General features: G+C 39.2%; 1 protein-coding gene across 7 annotated transcripts in view; it reads left to right on the forward strand.

The window, feature by feature from the left end:
• Positions 1-16177, forward strand: part of KLHL32 (kelch like family member 32) — a 215165-nt gene that overhangs the window by 81679 nt on the left and 117309 nt on the right. For all 7 annotated transcript variants that reach the window (XR_003999544.1, XM_030555980.1, XM_030555978.1 and 4 more), the window contains exon 4: positions 12744-12851. Coding sequence is in view for 6 of the 7 variants with exons in the window: in XM_030555980.1 (XP_030411840.1) it covers positions 12744-12851 (108 nt within the window). In the remaining variant the exon portion in view is untranslated. The remainder of the gene's footprint in view (positions 1-12743; positions 12852-16177) is intronic.

Consider the following 16177-nt stretch of genomic DNA (forward strand, 5'->3'; position numbering starts at 1 on the left):
GTTTGATCAGTTCTAATCACCAATCCTGTTTGCAGTATTGATCAGCAGCTTTCACATTTACTACAGTTAGAAGGAGAAGCAGCCACCAAGTGAAATCACCACTGAAAATGGAAAATAAGACAAGTGAGTCAGCATTGTAGAGAGAGCCATGTTATCAGTTGCCTTTCCCACTTTCTATGTTCTAGAAAATGTAATCCTCCCCTAAAAGGGTCACAGTTCCAACCACTCCTCTCTCTTCAATGTTTAATGACAGTTGATTATACGTATTAGCTATTCCCTCTCTCTCCAATCACCAATGATTCTACTTATTTCCCTTTAGGCTTCCACACAATTCTAATGCTATATTACCTACTGGGAAGTATAACCAGTTTGTTGATCTTATCATTTTCCTGATAATATTTTAGAATAAAGTTTTAAACAAGGATTTAAATAAAAACATTTGATTCTAAGTATCAAAAATCTTTCAAAAATGTTATGTCCTTGTAAATATTTAGAGTGACATAGAAGTTAAAAAATGAAAAGTCACAGGGAAAAAAAGCCTAGTAAAACCCATTAAAAAGTAAATAGGTGTTTTTTTCTAAAAAAATTTTTCACAACCCTAATTTAGTGGACTAGATGCAGGTTTGTGTGTGGGTTTTTTTTTTAAACCTGTCCATTTGATCTTATATTGATTTTAACAATCCTCTGAGCCAGTGTACATGCCCTAATTCTATTCATCATCTAAAAAAAGAACTGACACATAGAATTAGCCCACACATTTGGCTGATGCAAACTGCTGCATAAATTGATAGTCAATTTAATCAGTTGTTGATGATTTAGTATCTGATATGCAAGACACAGCTGAGAGAGTAATGTATACAAACAGGGATGAACCTGATATTATCACAGACATTGGACATCTGCTGCTTTGATTCTTTTGAATGAATATGCGGAAAAGTAATTCCAAGGCAGATCGGTATGTGGCATCCCATCACTTATGGCAGTGAATGAAATTGTATCTTCTGGGCACTTGGACATTGATTTCTTGTTTCTGCTTCCCTGGACTGTTTTTAAACCTGCACATTTTGAAAGAGTCTGTTAAATGTGGTTGCAAAAGCTGCCTTCTGTTTGCTTGCATTGATCAAATCAATGGGCCAAAATTTCCACTGCTTTGTATCTCATGTTGTGGCTTATACCTGTGCAAAGTGTTGCTAAACATTACTTTTCTGATTTGGTAGCATTTAATCCATTTTATGCTCCCTTTGTATATTTGTAAGTTGCTACATAAGGTAAGGCACTGGAAAATTAGGCCTAAAGTCTGTCCAGATGGTGTTCTGCTGTATGTAGGTTCTTATGTCTGCTCCATCAGTGTGATACCTGTGCTTCTTATCACCTTTGTTACAGCTCTATATACAATTCTAAGTTCTGATCTTACTTTCCATTCTGCACATTGGGGGGGAAGAGGAGGAGGCTGATGTGCGAAGATCTGTTTGGCTGCAGTGCTGAGGGCAGAGAAAGGAAGCTGCACACTACATCTTCATGTGTTATGCTGTGTACTAATCACCAGCCCTAGACTGGTCAAGTTGCTTGAGGTCAAATTTTCAAGTGTCTACTAATTTTGAATGCATCAACATTTAGGTGGCAGCTATGGCTGGATCGTGGCAACTTCCAATATTTTGGGCTTGATTTTCAGAGGTGCTGGGCACCCACCACTCCCAGTGGAGTCAACAGCAATTGTAGATGTTCACGATCTTTGAAAATACCCTAGTTTGTGCACCCAGAAACCGAGAACCACAATTATGGAAGACCTCTGAAAATTGAGGCTTTTACCCCCTTAGTACTTCAGTTTCTTCATGGGTGGCTTGTGACTCCCGCATTTGGGGAGCCTGGTTGTGAACCCTGGAAGCTTCCTAGAATTGGAAGGGGCCACTGGCTCCCAGACCATGGCCCCACCCCCTGCTCTGCCCTGAGGCTTGCTTCCACTCATCTCCCCCCCCGAGTCCCCTGCTGCCCACTCCTCTCAGCCCCCACCAACCCCCCTACTCTTCAGTGTCCCCACTTGCGCCCCTTCACCCACCCAACCTCCAAGGCCCACCAGCCCACAGCTTCTGAGCGGGCTGTGGGGGGGGTGTTGGGGGAGGAGGATGTGCAGAGATGCAAGCGGCAGGTGGTAGAGATTCGGGAGGAGGAAGCAGCATGAGGGCAGGATCTCGGGGGGGGGGGAAGAGGCGGAGTAGGGGCGGGAAGAGGAGCAGTATGGGTGGGGCCACAGGGGAAAAGGATGAATGGGAATGGGGCCTTGGGGTGCAGCATAATTGGGGCTACTGCGTGGGCACTCTTTCAGTGGCAGTGCTCCAAAGATGGCAGACTGGCATGCCTCCAGAGGGAGGCGTGCCACATTCTGTATTGGGAGGCTTAGCCTCCCCTGGATTCTTACACCTACAATCCATGAGTTTCTCAATCTGTAAAATGGGGATTAGACAGTCTCTATATAATATAGATGAGGTGTATGTTTAATTAGCCGTTGTTTTACAGGTCTTTGGACATTAAATAATCACTGAGCATTATATGTATGTACAGATCTAGGAATTGCATAAGGCATTTTTTTTTAAAGTTGCTATAATTTATTCCTCCTTAACTGCATCATTTTGTGAACATAAATAATAAATGGCAGCTAAAAGGAAAGAACCATTGAAAACTGACTGAATTACTGTAAATTATTTAATCAAAATTATCAGATTAAATTTTCTTTTAACAATTTTTCTAATCTCAATCTTCAACACAGAACACTTAATTGTAGCCGATACTTTAAGAACAGGAAAAACTGTAATGGAAATATAATTTTTCTGCTGATACATCTAAGTGGTTTCCCCCCAGAAATGGACACTCATGTTTTTAGACTGCTCTTAAAATTCAGTGTTGCTCTTGAGAGAAGTATACTAGATGAATAGAAAATCCTGTTTGTTGCTTTATTTCAGATTCCTTTGCTGGCATAAAGGCTTTTGCAATACATTTTCTTGAAGAAAATTTGCATTTGTAGAAAAGTGTGAAGTTTGCCACTCTCATATAGAATTATTTAAAATGGCTCTTGATAGTATGCCTTATCAGAAGGTGTCATAAACAGATAAGTAAGAGTTAATAGAACAGAAGTACTTCATACCTCTTTTGCCTGTAAAGGGTTAACAAGATCAGTGAGCCTAGCTGTCACCGGACCAGAGGACCAATCAGGGGACAGGATACTTTCAAATCTTGAGGGAGGGAGGTTTTTGTGTGTGCTGTTAGTTTTTGGTGCTTGTTCTCTCTGGGTTCTGAGAGTGATCAGACGTGCAACCAGGTTTCTCTCCAATCTCCCTGATACAGGTTCTTATAGATTCAAAATAATAAGTACTAGGTGATAAGGTGAGTTAGGCTTATGTTTGTTTTCTTTATTTGCAAATGTGTATTTGGCTGGAAGGAGTTCAAACGTGTATTTGGCTGGAAGGAGTTCAAGTGTGTATTTTGCTGAAAGGATTTTAATTTGTACTTGTATACTTAGGCTGGGAGGGTATTCCCAGTGTCTATAGCTGAAAGACCCTGTAACATATTCCATCTTAAATTTACAAAGATAATTTTTACTGTTTTTTTTCTTTCTTTAATTAAAAGCTTTTCTTGTTTAAGAACCTGATTGGTTTTTTATTCTGGTGTGAGATCCCAGGGGACGGGGTCTGAATTCACCAGGGAATTGGGGGGGAGAAAGGAGGGAAGGGGGAGAGAGAGGTTAATTTCTCTCTGTGTTAGGATTACTCTCTCTCTCAGGAAGAGTCTGGGAGGGGGAGAGAGGAGGAGGGGGGAAGGTGAATTTTCCTCTGTTTTAAGATTCAAGGAGTTTGAATCACAGTAATCTTCCAGGGTAACCCAGGGAGGGGAAGCCTGGGAGAGGCAACGCTGAGGGAAAGGGTTTACTTTCCTTGTGTTAAGATCCAGAGGGACTGGGTCTTGGGGGTCCCCGGGCAAGGTTTTGGGGGGACCAGAGTGTACCAGGCACTAGAATTCCTGGTTGGTGGCAGCACTACAAGTACTAAGCTGGCAATTGAGCTTACAGGAATTCATGCTGGTACCCCATCTTTTGGACGCTAAAGTTCAGAGTGGGGAATTATACCATGACAGAAGGATTATGTCCTTTCTTTCTTTTTCCTATTTGAGAATAATCATTTTCTCTTTCCTGTTCCCTATTCCATATCTGGTTAAATTCCGAGCTCAAATTGAGAAAGAAGGAAGGATGGATTTTTCTGTGCTATTTTTAGAGCAGATGTAATTTTATCTATTTGTTTTTAAAGTAGGTACCAACAAGCCTGTAAAAAGTGAATGAAATGCTTGAATAGTATGAATTTTCATTGTTAGTGTGAAAGCAGATGTATAACATATTATGGGTGGGAGCGGGAAGTTACTGCAAATCGAGACAAGTTGGAAAAATGTTTATCTTGCACTTGAGTTTTGCTGTGCAGTATTTCAAACCTTTCAATAATATTTTACTGTCACCCTCGCTATACAAATTTCCTTCAATAAAAATAGTCCACCAGGCAGCTGTCTCCTAGCTGTATTTCCTAAATAGGTATGTCTTATCTGGAACAAGATAATATCTGCAAGCAGATTGCTGACTTTTTTTGAAGAGTAACAAGGGGGGTGGGGAGGCGGCGCATCAAAAATGTCTGGTGAGGCACATAGCTGCTAAAAATGCTCTGACCTCTGCTGAAACCACTTGTGAATGAAGACCTGTTTTAATAACTGGATTTTTTTTTCTCTCTCCACATTCTGGCCATTGGTTGCTACTTTCTTTTCTTTCAGGATTTATTTTTTGTTTGGGTAAACAAACTATGACCCTGCTCAGCAAAGACAAACAAACAGCTAATTTTATGCAGTATTAAAACACTCATTGACTGAGTGGAAATGAAGGGGATAACAGAACAGTGACTGAAAAGAAGAAACTGAGAGGACCCAGCTGGGTCCAGAAAAGACTCATTTAGGTGGAAGAGAGGGGCATTCTCCAATGTTTTTTGTGCAAGCAAAGTCTGATAAATGATTTTATAGATTTTACTTTAACTTCATTCACTTTTTAAAAAGACTTTGTATACATATATTCAGATCAAATATGATACAGTTGACTATGAGCTGAGTAAATTTAAGGCAGGTTTTGACAATTGTCTAAATATTTAGTATTTAGTTTATATCTTTTCTGTTACTGTGCATCAAGCTGAGATGTCATCCCCCCTCCCTTTTAACTGTACTATGGGGAAAATAAACTGAGATACTAGCGCTACATAAAAACACTATTGATAGACTTATTTAATCTCACAAAACCGAAAACTTCAGGGGTGCTTCCAATATCTGATTTTGACAGTTCATGTTTAACTCACTTCCTAAGTATTGCAAAAGTTTCAAAACAGAATATTATGATCCTTAAGGGATTCCTAAGGACCATCACAAACCTCACCACTTTCTATACCAATGCAAGGAGTTCTTTTTTGACCTTGCCTTCTCCAAGATAAACAACAGCATGTAGCTTTTAAAAGGCAAAATGAAAGCGCCACCGAACCAAAACACTCCACTGTACACACAGTTCTCACCCTGGAGAGAGTATGAGAGAGAACAAAACACATGTGACAGATGTCAGTCATGTTGTTTAATGCACTGCTAGAAGACATTCAGACACTAGTGATGAGATACTGTAATGAGAATGGTGTAAGACTCTAGCTCTAAATCTCAGCAGATCTGGCTTCTGCACCAGTTCTGCACAGAAGAAATGGTTGTGGGTCTGAAGGTGAGCTGGAGGCTGCTTGTTAATATTCCTATGCAGTCCACATTTATGTTGACCCAGTGGCAATGAACCCCTACACATAGGATGCATGGAACACACTCCTTACCAATCCAGGGCTGAAGTAGCAGCCATGGTGTGGCTCTGAAACTGCTCTGCCCCTGTCTGAGTCAGATGACAATTACTGCTTACTATTCCCTACACCTCTAATCTCATGTACATCAATATACATAGTCTGTTGATACTATAATTGTTCTGAGTCTGGGGAAGGGACTTCAGCCAAAAAGTTTAAGCTTGTTTAGTTGTACTTATTTTTCATGTCTTTTTTGCAATAGTATTTCTAATAATCATTTCAGATACTTTTATTTAAAGAACATAGGAATTGTCTTACTGCATCAGGCAAGTTGTCCATCTAGTCTAGCATCCTGCATCTGACAATGACCAGCACTAGGAGCTGCAGAGGAAGGTGCAAAGAATGTCCTAATCCTAGTAGTTGGAGACTGACTACAGCCCTGAAAGATGAGATATTAACCACTTCCATCATGTATGTTAGCATTGGCTATTATAACTCTGGATATTCTTGTTATCTAGAATCCCTGTATGACATTCCCCCAGGGTACAATCTGGGGGACCACTGAACTGCTGTGTCACCTCAGTTCTCCAGGGTGTCTCTTACACTGCTCTGCTAGTGAAAAGCAGTCTTTCCAGGCTCTGCTCACACAGCAAAATTACATGAGTGCTCTCCCAGCCAGATACAGGGCAACACTAGCATATTCCTCAGTTCCAGCCTTTCGCTGCAGAAATGTACATCTTATACTGTTCATGCCCCCCCAAACAGTGTAAACTCATTAAAGTCATTCCATCAAACAGTAATGATTATGCAAAATCTTTTGTTAACCTGAATAGAGATTCCCCAGACATTTCAACCAAAACCACACTGGATTTGATAAATAATTAAAGAAGTTTCTTAACTAAAGAAAGATAGATTTTAAATGACTATAAGTGTTTAAGGCATAAAAGACAAAATTGGTTACCAAAGAAATAAAGAATAAAACTCCAGTCTAATTCCTAAACTTTACCAAGCTAAATAAGATTAGAAAGCAAAAAGGATTCTCTCACCCAAAAGCTTACAGCAATCCATGTTAGGACTACTCTAGTTCAATGATGTTTCTTTGTTTGGAAGACTATCTTGCTTCCTGAGTAGAGGTGGGGGAGGAGAGGTAATGGGGAAGCCATTGTCTCTTATTTTTATATCCACCTCCTCTCTTTGAGGATTACCCATTGCTGGGGTGCAGACAATCGGTGTGTGGCCTACGTGAGATTTGAAGCATCTTCCATGTGGATTGTGTATTTCTTGTTCATACTTTCTGTGTATGTGAGGGATGATATTCAAATCTGTGATTTAAAGTACCCTCTGACAGTGAATGGTTGCCTCAATAGTTAATAGTTTTCCAACTGTGGTCAGTCCTTTGATGACAGTGGGAAGCTAGTCTGTGAACGTTCCCCAGAATTACAACATTTCAGTAACAAACATATACCAAAATCTTTTAACTCCATATACAATATTGGTACACACATTTTAACAGGATAATGATGCTCAGCAGATTGAGTTTTCAAATGATACCTCACAATGCATACTTAGTGCAAAACATGCCATAACCACATACAAGTGGTGAACATGGGGTATAGGGTATCACACCCTATAAAATCCCTTTCTGACTCTTATTGGCCTCAACAGCATCTTGTCACAGTGAGTTCCACAGTTCAGTGGTTCATTGCATGAAAAAATATTTCCTTGCATCAGCTTTTGAATTTGCCATTTTTTAATTTCATTGAACGTCCCCTTGTTTTTGTGTTAGGAAACAGGGAGAACAGAAGTTTCCCATGTCACTTTTCCAAACCATTTATTATTTTATCTACGTTTATCCTGTCCTTTCTTTTTCATTTCCTCTCTAAGGTAAACAGTCCAGATCGTTTCAATCTCTCTTCAGATGAGAATTTTTCCCTGCCCCTATTCATATTTGTCACCCTTCTCTGAACTCCCTCTAGTGCTGTGATCTCCTTTTTGAGATGGGGATGATCAGCACTGTACACAGTATTCTAAAGGAGGCTGCACCATTGTTATATATAAAGGTATATAATATGGAGAATATTTACCATACTATTCTTTACGCAACCTTGCATTCCTCATGCAATCTTGTTTTCTTTTTTGTCAACAGCAACAAGCTCTTATATATATTGCTATATTTGAAACAGTGTAGTCACTGGCAACACACTCTGATGGGATATTGACTCTGTAGTGAGCTTAAGTAGAGGGGGAATGTGGGCTGTGGGAAAATAGGTTCCTCCCTCTCCCCCCAAATACAAAATATCTGTAACTGGAGCAAAATCCTTCTTTCATCAAAGTCAATGGGAGTTTTGCTATTGATTTTAGTGAGACCAGGATTTGGCCCTAGTAGGAAAGTACAGATAATCATCCAAGTAAATTGTATCTGGTATAAATAATTGCTTCTTTTTTACCAATGCAACAATATATCCTTTATGTAACTTCAGAATAGTTTGTTAAAGTATTTGCACTGGTGTTTCTGAGCTTTGAAATATACTTTAATAATAATAGGGAACTTCTGGAAACTTCCTTACAACTTCAGGCCAGATCCTCAGCTGGAATAAACCAACATAGTTACATCCAAGCCAGTGCAGCTAATGCCGACTACAGTGGGTGAAGATCTAGCTCTTCATATCTTAAATGATTTCCATATTGTTGCTGTTACTTTTCTGATCCACAGTTCCACACTTCATACTAAGTCAACAGGTAGTCAGCACTGCAACAATACCTGGTGCTAGGATGGTAACTTACTATTTATAATAAATAACAGTTTATGCACAAATCATTTTCCACCATATCATTAGCAATAATGCGGATTTGCACATGCATAACCACTTTTGAATAGCACCCTTTTCCTGCTTGCATTGAGGCAGAATAAACTCTGTAACTGTGCTTTAGTTTCAATTAAAACATATTGATAATACAGAATTTAATCAAATGACATGTATATCATTTGAATATATGAAAATATAAATACTTGGTTGTGGTATAGTGTTTGGAATGTGAATTCTTTCTTTGATGAAGTGCAGAATTTTAGCAAAATAACATCAGAACCCTGCTAGCCATGACATTTCTGAGCAGCACTTGGTGTTAATCTTTTTTTTTCTTTTTAAGATTAATCAACTAAGGCTCTACATTTAAGAAAAAAATAAGTGATTTATGAGTCAGCCAAGGTCTGAGAATAATTAGGATAACACAGTAAGGAGATAAGTTTGTTCTGTTGAAATTATCTTCTAATGTCTTCTGACAATTGTAGGATAGGGCCTAATAGGTGTTTGCTTTCTGACTGTAGAAAATAACAAAACTTAATAATCATATTTTGTGTATAACAAAACTCACTGCTTTTGAATGAGAGGGTATTTATAAATTACCAGTTCAACATACTTTATTTAGAGATCTGGTGTGGGGCACCACACAGCTCCGTGCAATTATTTCCAAAAGGAGTGATGGTTCTTTTGAGTCATTTGCTATATTCAACAGTTTATGGACTGACATTTAAAATGACTTCACTACATGGGATCCTGCACCCCATTACAGAATGCTTTTCATCATTTTGATTAGAGTGCTTTTCATGCTGTGTGAAATCACTCCCTACGAACAGGTTTGCCATTCATATGTTTGGAAACTGCTACCTTTTAGTTTTAATGTTTACAGTAACTCAGTTTATGGCCGGGGCGGGGGAGCAAGAGATCTGCAGCTAGCCAGGTGAGCTACATATTTTAATATTAGATATTGTAGCTATAAAGTGCAGTTCTGACAACACTGTAGGTAAGAGAGTCCCAATAGATCAGACTGAAGGAAAAAGACAGGCCAAGCGGAGAAGAAGTGGTGGGATGTCATAAATGAAGACATGTCAGCATGTGGTATGACAGAGAACATGGCACTGAACAGAGCATGTTGGAGGGAGAGCGTTCATAATGCAGATTTTGTGTTATGTGATTAATGCAAGGAAGAAGATTGTAGCTATAACCAGCTCAAGGGTGAGAAATATTGTTGAAAGCCAGAATGAAATAACCATCCTGGCATACCATATACAAATAAATGACAACTGGTATTTTGGGTGACATGCATGGTAATTAATAAACTACAGTTTTTACTGAGCTTTACAAGTCATTGAATTTTTCAGTTCTGATTTCTTTTCAGTTGGGTAAACTTAGAATGACTATTTCTTACTGTGTTAATGTGATACCTGGTTTAACTCATTATATTCTATTATACTGCCAGTTAGGGAAAACCTTGATAAAATTTCAATTGAAATACAAATTGCAGAAGAGAAGAATCAGTACCTTGATAAATGACATGTTTGCTTAAATTGGATCACTGCCCGGGAACAAATTAATTTCAGAACAGTTCATTTCAGTGGCAATCAGAACAATGCTTTTGGAAGAGGACACAAATACTTGGGTGCTTCAGTTTTTGTACTGAAACTCCTCTGTCCCAACGGAGATACCATGCACCAGCTTTTAGAGGTGCTGAGCTCTTGCGTCTACCATTGACTTTAGTGGTGGTGTAGTGATGTAAAGGGCTATAGAGTTGGGACCTGTAGACCCACTGATGGGGGTGGGAAATTCATGTAGCCGCATGACTGGTCCCTCTGAATCCTGCCCTAGTGTTTCTCTCACACTAGCTACACTAGCATTTGGATTGCAATGACCCCTGCTCAGCGGCATGTGGAAGGGAGAGAGGCTATAGGAGAGCTCAGAATGAGCCCTAACAAAAAGCTATTTTTTGGGAATTTGAGGGTCTGGAGGCTAGTTATGGGGAGATGTTAGCTAGGATGGTAGGCTCAGGAGCTCCTTGACCTCTTCAATAACTCCTTGGCTGTCACTCAGACAAGAAGAGCTCACCCTTCACACCAAGTGCCTCCCATCATGCCACTTCCACTGCCATATATGATTGACACGTGCAACCTGGAAATTGGCTCCAGTTTTGCCATTGACTTCAATAGACTCCAAGGGTGAAATCCTGATCCTATCTCAAGGAGAAGGTGTGGGCCTGGGTGGCTCTCTGCAGTAGCTGATAAGTGAATGTTTCTACTTCAACATTCAATTAGTGGTCTGTGGCTTCAGTCACATCCCTAGCCACACCATTCAGATAGCTATTACGAGGCAGATTGCAGTTTATTTAACAATCCAAAATGGTGCTGCATAAACATAACTGCTATACTGGAGTAAGACTAGTGGTCCACCTAACCCAGTGTCTTGTCTTCAACAGTGGCCAGTAACAGAGCTTCAGGAGGAATGTACAGAATGGGGCAGTTAGAGTGATCCACTTATCTTCCCCTCCCAGCTTCTTGGATCTTGGCTAATAGCCATTGATGGACATGAATAAAGGCATATTACATGGATTAGGCTTGGGGAAGGGAAGATAGTATGAGTTGGAGCAAATAATGTGTTACACAAGGGCTGATTGTTGCCCTCACTTATGTACAAGCCAAAGTTAATGAGATTTAGGCATATGTATTTGAAGGTAGAACTAGGGCCTAATAAAAATATTTTTTATTAATTATCACAACATTTGAAATGTCTGTTAGTGTCTTTGGAAGCTTGAAAATATTCATAAAGTGGGGAAGGGAACCCCACTCTTTAAGGGAGGAAAATACTTTCAAAACAGCAAATTACAGTTTCTAATTTAAGAGAAAGTTCACACTGTTTTAAGGGAAGGGATTGACACTCTCTACAACTCAGTGCCATTCTGTGCAAATATTAGAATTTAATTTTAAAATCTAAAGATTGAAAATGAGCTCAAGTACCAAATCATGTTGGGAGAGAATGATCTTAAACGAAATAGGCCATGCAAGTTTGGCCTGTCAAGTCTAGCATCTTTTCTCAGTCAGCAGGCTATGCCTCGAAGGAAAGTGGGAGAGAAAGGAATGTGCCCTGGTCAATTCTGCAGTACTGTCCAGCAGCCAGCTACATACTTTGCAAAGTATTTCTTTTTATTTGCCTTAAGTTTGTCACTGTTGACAAATAAGTGAATTTATTGGCTCATTCCATTTTCTGGGAAGGGTAAAAATGAGGCCTAACAAGTCTGCATCCATACATATGTGGCCTTGCTCTTAATGTACTTGAATGTTTTGTGTACCTTAATATCAGTAGATGACTGTTCTTCATGTTACCTCTTTGCCTTTTTTATTTCTAGTTGCATGGCATTCTTTTGTGTTGTTTGGGTAGGATTACCACTTTTTAAAAAGAGGTTTTAACTGTCTTAATAAACTAATTTACTTATTCAAATAATCATGGAGGATTTACTTTGCCCGTTTTTAATCTTTAAATATTTTATGGACCTACAATTTACTGTTCTTAGTGGTGGTTGATTAGAATGATTTTTCAGGGTCCAATCTGCCCACTTTCATTGAATAGTACCATACTATGTGAGTGGTCCCACTGGTTTCAGTGGAATTACTTGCATAGTAAAGTATTATTCAGTGTAAAGCTTTCAGAATTGGATCTTGATGGATTAGTTGCAGTTTTTGTCTTCAGGGATATGTCTGTACACTTCTTTATCAGTGAAACAGCTCAGTTGCTAACCTACTTACTGAGGGGGAGTCAAAGGAAACCGTAATAACGAAAACTTTATATAGATCTTATCAGTGCTTAATTTGTGCCAAGGCTGAGCCCCAGCAACTCTAGGCTTGGCAGTTCATAGCTCTGGCACATCTGGGCTTGCTGCATCAGTTATAAATGTAAAAAAAATTGCTTGAGCCCTGGCACCTCAATAGTAGTCATGGTGCTATGGAGGTGTTTTACCTGGAGAATAGCAAGGGGTGGTTAGGTAGCAAAAATCAACAGTGTTCATCTGAAACTTCTCATGTTTCTCCCTCAATCTAATTTTTAATGTCTGCAAATGTTTCTTTTCTCTTCTTAGGCAATGTTCAGTCTCTGTATGGTTGAAAGTGGAGCTGATGAGGTGAATTTGCATGGTGTCACCAGCCTAGGTTTAAAGCAGGCCCTGGACTTTGCATACACTGGACAGGTATTGTACAATTCTTCAAATTCAGACACTTAAATCAAAAAATAAAATCATTCTTGCTACTATAGAAACTAACGCTAAGTGTCACCTATACACGTTTAAATTTTATATTAATCTTTTGCACTTGCAAAGTATGAAATGTTTGGGCCTGTCAATACAAAAATTAATGGACTTTACTTTGGAGTGGATATTATTTTCTGGATAAGATCCATATAAAAAAGAAAAATATCTTTATCCTAGTAGTTCTGAAATCATAGAATCACAAAAATGTAGGGCTAAAAAGGATCTCAAGAGGTCATCTAGTCTAGCCACCTGCACTGAGGCATAGAACCAACTATGCCTAGACCGTTGTGGCAGGGTTTTGTCTAACCCAGCAGTTCTCAAACTGTGGGTTGGGACTTCAAAGTGGGTCGCAATCCCTTTGAATGAGGGCTGGATTAGACTTGCTGGGGCTCAGGTTGCAGGGCTCAGGTTGCAGGCCCCCTGCCTGGAGCTGAAGACCTTGAGCTTCAGCTTTGGCCCCCCTGCCCACAGTGGTGAGGGTCTGGATTTGGCCCCTCTCCACCCAGGGCAGTGGGGCTTGGGCGGGCTCAGGCTTCGGTCTCCCCTCCTGGGGTCATGAAGTAATTTTGTTGTTGGAAGGGGGTCGCAGTACCATGAAGTTTGAGAACGCCTGGACTAACCTCTTCTTAAAAACCTCCAGTGATGGGGATTCCACAACTTCCCTTAGAAGACTGTTCCAGAACATATCTACCCTTATCCTCAAAGTTTTTCCTTATATCTAACTTAAATCTCCCTCATTGCAGATTAATCCTATTACTTGTTGTCCCCCCTTCAGTGGACATGTAGAATAATTGATCACCATTCTCTTTATAACAGCCCTTAACATATATGAAGACTATTATCTGAAGACTATCACTCTTCTTTTCTTAAGACTAAAAGTGCCCAGGTTTTTTAACCTTTCCTCATAGGTCAGGTTTTCTAAACCTTTTATCATATTTGTTGTTCTCTGGATTCTCTCAAGTTTATTCACGTTTCTTAAAGTGTCGTACCTAGGACTGGACACAGTACTCTACCTGAGGCCTCAACAGTGCCAAGTAGAGCAGGATAATTATGACACTCCTGTTAATACACCCCAGAATATTAGTCTTTTTTCACTGCTGAAGAACATTGCTGGCTCATACTTAATTTGTGATCCACTACAGCTCCCAGATCTTTCTTCAGCAGTATTACTGCCTAGCCAGTTATTCCCCATTTTTGTATTTGTGTGCCCTAAATATTTGTCTACTCTAAGTGTACACTTGTCTTGACTGAATTTCATCTTGTTGATATCACACCAGTGCTCCAATTTGTCAAGGTCATTTTGAATTCTAATTCTGTCCTCCAAAGTGCTTGCAACCCCTCCCAGTTTAATGTCCTCTACAAATTTCATAAGCATCCTCTCTGCTCCATTGTCCAAATCATTAATGAAAATGTAGAAAAATACTGGACCTAGGACTGACTGGATACGTCACCTCACTGCATACCTCCTCCGGTTTAATGCAAACCATCAATAACTACTCTGTCAACCAGTCTTTCAACCAGTTGTGCACCCACTTTATAGTAGATCTATCTAGAATACATTTGCCTAGTTTACTTATGAGAATGTGATGTGGAATTGTGTCAGAAACCTTACCAAAATCAAGATGTATCATATCTACTGCTTTCCCTCATCCACTAAGCCAGTAACACTGTCAAAGAAAGAAATTAGGTTGGTTTGGGATGATTTGTTCTTGACAAATCCATGTTTGCTATTATTTATTACACTGTTTTCCTCTCTGTTCTTACAAACTGATTGTTCTATAATTTGTTCCAAAATCTTTCAAGGTATCAAAGTTAAATTGATTGGTCTTTAATTCCCTGGTTTGCCTCTCCCCACCCCATACCTTTTTTTTAAAGATCGGTATTGTGTTTGCCCTTCTTCATTCCTCTAGGATCTCGGACATCCTCCATGAGTTCTTAAAGATAATCACCAACAGTTATGAGATTGCTTCAGTTAGTTCCTTAAGTACCCTAGGGTGAATTTCATTAGGATCTACGACTAGATTACAGCTAACTTTCAAAATTTTTTTAACCTGTTATTTCCCTATTCTGGCGTGCATCCCTTCCCTCTTGTTAAGCATCTGGTCACCATTTACTTTACTAATGAAGATAGACGTAAAGTAGGCATTAAACACTGCCTTCTTGATCTTTGTTTATTAGCTCTCCTTTCCCACTCAGTATAAGACCTACATTTTCCTTTCTTTGGCTCAGATGTATTTATGGAACCTCTTCTTATTGGCTTTTATATCCCTTTGTTAGGTGTAACTCATTTTGTGCCTTAGCCTTTGTAAGTTTGCCCCTCATACTTGTGCTATTCATTTGTATTAACAGTTAGTCTATGTTTCCACTTTTGTAGGATTCCTTTTAGATTTTCAGGTATTAAAGAGGTCTAAATGGAGCCATATTGGCTTCAGGTTATTCTATCTTTACTTTACATTGGGATAGTTTGCTGGTGTGCCTTTAATATTAACTCTTTGAGAAACTATCAGCACTCCTGAGCTCCTTTATCATTTTAGATTTTCCCACCATGAGACCCTTCGTACCAATTATCTGAGTTTAAGGTCATCTTTATTGAAATCCAGTAGATATGATATATCTTGATATTAATAAGGTTTTTGAGACAGTCTCACATGACATTCTCATAAGCAAATTATGGAAATATGGTCTAGATTAATTTATATAAGGTAGTTGCATCACTTTTTGCCACGATGGCCTGAGCCAGTGATGGTCTATGGAGCACTTGGTGGTGGTCTGCAGAAAGCTGGCTGATCACATGATTTTAATTTTCACTGTATCCATCTGCTATATACTATTAAAAGAAATGGGAAAAATACACTAAAGACTTTACTAATAATAAATCTTCCAGGAAGTACCTGTAGATGCCTCAGATGTTAAGTTCACCAATCATGGCGGGGGTGATCCCTGAGACAATCTCTCTGTTAAGATATGGTTCACACTCTGAAAAGGTTGAGAGTCTTGATCTATCTGAAATGACTTTTTATGGTACTAAAACTCCATTTAATGTTGATGGAAACAGGATGATACCACCTAAAAGTATCAGGATAAAAACAAACTTCTTCTGAATGTAGAAAGGTGATAATAAAACAAACAGCTATGTCCAAGACCCATGACCTTCAGTAGTTAACCTATAAATTAAAGTTTCTAATCAGTGCTTCTGCAAATGACATTTCTGTCTTTGAAAGTTACTGGAAGACATTTTTGTCTGTTCCTTAATTGCTAAGAATACT

The sequence above is a fragment of the Gopherus evgoodei genome, chromosome 3 (assembly GCF_007399415.2).
Source record: "Gopherus evgoodei ecotype Sinaloan lineage chromosome 3, rGopEvg1_v1.p, whole genome shotgun sequence".
NCBI lineage: Eukaryota > Metazoa > Chordata > Testudines > Testudinidae > Gopherus > Gopherus evgoodei.